The sequence below is a fragment of the Temnothorax curvispinosus genome, unplaced genomic scaffold, assembly GCF_003070985.1.
Source record: "Temnothorax curvispinosus isolate PA1 unplaced genomic scaffold, ASM307098v1 QBEX01001984.1, whole genome shotgun sequence".
In the NCBI taxonomy this organism is placed as follows: domain Eukaryota; kingdom Metazoa; phylum Arthropoda; class Insecta; order Hymenoptera; family Formicidae; genus Temnothorax; species Temnothorax curvispinosus.
The window spans coordinates 1-4,333 of NW_020211764.1; the positions used below are offsets into that span (position 1 = coordinate 1).

The window sequence follows — 4,333 nt, forward strand, 5'->3', positions numbered from 1 at the left end:
GAACTATTTCGACATATATATTAGTCATTTATGCCTTCCAATACTCAAAATAGCTGCTATATTTTCCAAACATTTTTTTGTTAATAACTTTTTAACGAATAACGACCACCGGCTAAAAACTTATGAAGGTCACTCAGGAGGGTGACCTTGACAACATATGTCAAGGTCAAAATAATCCAAGCTGTGTTAGTTATTTTATATAATTACCGTTTTAAATTTGAATTCTTTTCACAGATGTAAAAACCAATGGGTCTTCGGTAATGGATGGAGTTGATATAAAAACCATGAATATAATACTCCATAAGGATCTTTCGTCAAGAGATGTAACCACTATCGAGTCAATTCAGGAGCAACAAATTCAGGATGTAACCACTGTCGAGTCAATTCAAGAGCAACAAATTCAGGATGTAGCCACTGTCGAACCAATTCAGGAGCAACAAATTCAGGATGTAGCCACTGTCGATCCAATTCAGGAGCAACAAATTCAGGATGTAGCCACTGTCGAACCAATTCAGGAGCAACAAATTCAGGATGTAGCCACTGTCGAGTCACTTCACGAGCAACAAATTCAGGATCATCCGGTGGCACATTGTGCACCTGATGTGTGTGAACGTCACTTTCACTTTTCACAAGTCACTTTTAACTATGGTAAGTAAAATCGCATTTAAATAGTAACCGTAAAGCGCGTTTTTCAAAGTTTTCATTCGTCTCTGTTTTCATAGGTACTCCTGGAAAAATTACGGACTCTACCTCGATACCATGGCCGTGGACTGTCGGTGAACTAAGCACCGATATCGGCAGTTTTCTGTTCACATACGCTATAACGAAGATGGAAAACGACGATAAATTCCCGGTTGTAGAAAAAAGTATACAGCTTTGCGCCAACAAAGAACTTCGCTACTTCGTGTATGGAAGTGTCGTTAAGGTACACGGATGTAAACTCCCTCAAATCTTGGAGGACATTGCGTCGCTACCGCAAGCTTTGAAAAAGTTTCAAAATATAAATGTGTGCAACGGTCTCGGCACCATCAACGTTCATCATCTGTCGGCGGATAGTGCGTTTAAAGATTATGTCGATTGATGGCGTTCCAAAAACTGCACATTGATCTCAAAACGGAAGAGATGTGACCACTGCAGGAACATGAGAAACGTAGTGCACATGAAAGAAGCGAGATCGAAAACGAAAGTATCGTTAAAACGTGTATGTCGAGTTTCCAATCCGATAGATCAAAGGAAGTTAATCGCGCTGCGCAAAAAATGTTTCCGTGAAAGACAGCAGAAGAAAACAGCCCAGAAACGCATACAATTATTACAAGAATCCTTGCAAAATAAAGCAACCGAAATTGCTTCGATTTGTGGCGAAACGTTGGTCGACAAATGCTCGAAATTAAATGTACCAACAAGTCAACAAACTGTACTCCGAGAAATAATCGCGGCTGCAGGGAAGCAAACGACAAGAGTCGGCGCTATGAGGAGGAGTGGATTATGCTATGTCTACTGATGAACATAAGATCACCAGGTTACTACGAGTTCCTCCGTAAGAATAACGTTTTACCACTGCCCTGTCATCGAACGATCCGCAGTTATTTCTCACTTGTCGACATGAAATGCGGTTTTGACGAAGAGTTTGCGAAATTGCTCGCAAAACATTTTGAGACGAAAACTATTTTGCAGCGACATGGTGTACTTCTCCTCGATGAAATTAACTTGAGGAAGTCAGTGGCCGTGTGTTCAAAAAACTTAACCTATGTTGGATTAACTGACTTCGGTAACGATGGGCCGCAATCGACTAACTTGAAGATCAAGCAACACATGGTCTCGTTCTCATGTTTCAGCCTCTTGCTGATTCATACACAACCAAACGCAGTGTTTGCTTCAAAAAATCCTGTAAAGAGTGATGAGCTTGCGAAGCTAGTTATTAAAGCTATTGTGTACCTGGAAAGGACCGGAGCGAAAATTCATGGAGTCATCGCCGACGGCGCATCGACGAACGCAAAGATGTGGTCCCTATTAGGTGTCTCAGGTTCGATGGAGGATACAAAAACGTGGTTCACGCATCCTGTAGATGACGACCGAAAAGTTTTCGTCTTCTCTGATGCGCCCCATGTCATTAAAAATGTTCGGAACAGGTTGTATAACAAGAAAAAATTGCGGGTAAGTTTTTAGAAGCTTATGATTGCTTTGAAAGTATTTTGAACCGTAAACAATGAAACTTAACAAATTTTTAAAAACTTACCTGAATGACGTGTTCTTGAATACCCAATCTAAAAAAAAAAAAATAATGAAATGTTAAGAAAGCCACGCAAAAGCATAACTCATTTTTTTTTATTACCTACCGTTATGACGCCTTCATTACTTGAAGGAAGAACTTATCTGACTAACGTATCTCTGGGAAATTGACCTGAAAAAAGATTAAGAAATATTAAGAGAATCACGCGAGAGTATGGCGCATTTTCTCATTGTTACTTACCCTCATAATGCCTTCGTTACTTGAAAGAAAAACTTGCTTGACTAACGTTTCCCTGGAAACCCGAACTAAAAAGAAAAAAAATTTTGAGAAAGTAACGCGAGAGTGTAACTTACCTGATCGCAATGAAATTAATGTTTATGTGTTCAATTCCGCAGGTTAAATTGTCCAACAATTACATATGTTGGGATTACATTGCAGCTCTATTCAACCTTGACATCCAACATGCTGGGAATGCGAGGGCCTGTCCAAAGTTAACACAACGGCACGTTGTGTTAAACAGCACTTTGAAAATGCGCGTTCGACTTGCGACACAGGTAATTTATGTTCCACTTACGTTTTCACTTTTTTTAAATAGTTTGCCCATTTCATGAGTAATGTGTTTTGTATTTGCACTGTTACAGGTTTTTAGAAACTCTGTGGTACAAGGGTTACATTTTTATTTACGCTATAATCCGGAAGGACCTCTGAAAGGATGTGAGAAAACAATCGGGTTCTGTAAGCGAATGAATGATATGTTTGATGCGTTGAACCGCAAAACTCCGAATGAAGGGCTTATTCCAGAGAGTAAAGACTTCAAGGTATGCATATGATGCTTCTCGAAAAGTTTACCATAAATTATTGAAAATTTATTTATCTTCGTCGACAATTGCTTTCGTATGTACAAGCGTTATCTTCATCTTATAACTTCAGGTATTGCAAGAATCTCTTGAATGGTGGGAGACGGCATTGCAAAAAGGGGAGATAACGGCTGATGAATATTTAACAAGAGAGACTTCGAAAGCGTTGCGAATATCTCTGTGATCTACTATGGATATGTGCTGTTATCTCATCGGAAAATTTGATTTCCAATATCTATTAACAGGAAAAGTTAATCAAGATAACTTGGGAGGTACTTTCCAATTTATAATGACTTTTTTAATACAATAATTACTTGCAATAAATAAATGTACATGTACGTACGATTTTTCTAGAAATTCTTTGGCACCATTTGTCAAGCCGCAGGGTGTAACGATCACCCACACAGCGCCACGTTCTTGCAGCTGTATAAAATATTGTCGGTGTATAGCATAATAAAGCCTCCAAAATTTGGAAATTGCACTGTGTCCGAACAATCGTCGCCACAGCTTCTGCTGTCATTGCATGATTTAAAAACAGCCTATGGGCAAAAGTCTGAGGCGGAAAGTGTTAAGTATCAACGTGAAATTCGAGCGAAGCTAGACGAGATTCTGCAGCACGACGATGGGGAGGCAGATGACGTCATTGAGAATAATCCTGACCACGATTATTTCCTGTCCGATTCCCTTATCCTTGACTGTATTATTTACTACGTTACAGGTTTTTTATTTTAAGATTTATTTCTTATATCGTAGGTATTTTTGTATTGTAGACTGATATTGCTTCTCGTTTTCGCCATGAATTGCTATTGCATGCTTTAGTTTTGTTCATAGATATCATCGTAGACTAGAATATTTCTTCTCGTTGCATGTCATCCGGACATGCGACATACTCCTTTACATATTTATATGAGATTTACAGGTTACCCATGTAAGCAAGTATTGAAAATTCACAAAAAATGCGTTACTTGTCAAGAAGCGATAAAATCAGACTCTTCTAGTTCATCTTCAGTGTCGCATTTGGTCGATCTAAAATCAAGAGGAGGACTGATTCACGCAAATTTGAGTTTTTTCAACTTAATTCGTCACGTAGAGGCATGTTTTGCTAAATATGCATCCCGGCGCGATGCAAAGAGCACGCCTCAGACATTTTGTCATATTCGATAATATATTACATACGACTAAGAATGAGACAAAATGCCCACCAGGAAAATCTCAAAGTTGCAAAGAAATTTGTTGTAAAAAAAAA

General features: G+C 38.8%; 2 protein-coding genes across 3 annotated transcripts; both read left to right on the forward strand.

Annotated features, from left to right (window-relative positions):
* Nucleotides 1–159: 159 nt before the first annotated feature.
* LOC112468780 lies at nt 160–1,265 on the forward strand. Its single transcript, XM_025038126.1, has 2 exons — nt 160–648; nt 723–1,265. Exons 1-2 carry the CDS (start codon nt 261–263, stop codon nt 1,079–1,081), a joined length of 747 nt encoding a protein of 248 aa, XP_024893894.1. The 5' UTR covers nt 160–260; the 3' UTR covers nt 1,082–1,265.
* A 20-nt stretch (nt 1,266–1,285) lies between these two features.
* Nucleotides 1,286–4,322, forward strand: LOC112468779. Of its 2 annotated transcripts, XM_025038124.1 has the most exons (5): nt 1,291–2,154; nt 2,626–2,784; nt 2,872–3,048; nt 3,161–3,359; nt 3,442–4,322. In XM_025038124.1, exons 1-4 carry the CDS (start codon nt 1,378–1,380, stop codon nt 3,269–3,271), a joined length of 1,224 nt encoding a protein of 407 aa, XP_024893892.1. In that variant the 5' UTR covers nt 1,291–1,377; the 3' UTR covers nt 3,272–3,359; nt 3,442–4,322. The 2 variants fall into 2 exon arrangements, with proteins under 2 accessions (XP_024893893.1, XP_024893892.1); XM_025038125.1 differs by lacking the exons at nt 3,161–3,359; nt 3,442–4,322 and having other exon boundaries at nt 1,286–2,154; nt 2,873–2,953.
* The last annotated feature ends 11 nt before the right edge of the window (nt 4,323–4,333 follow it).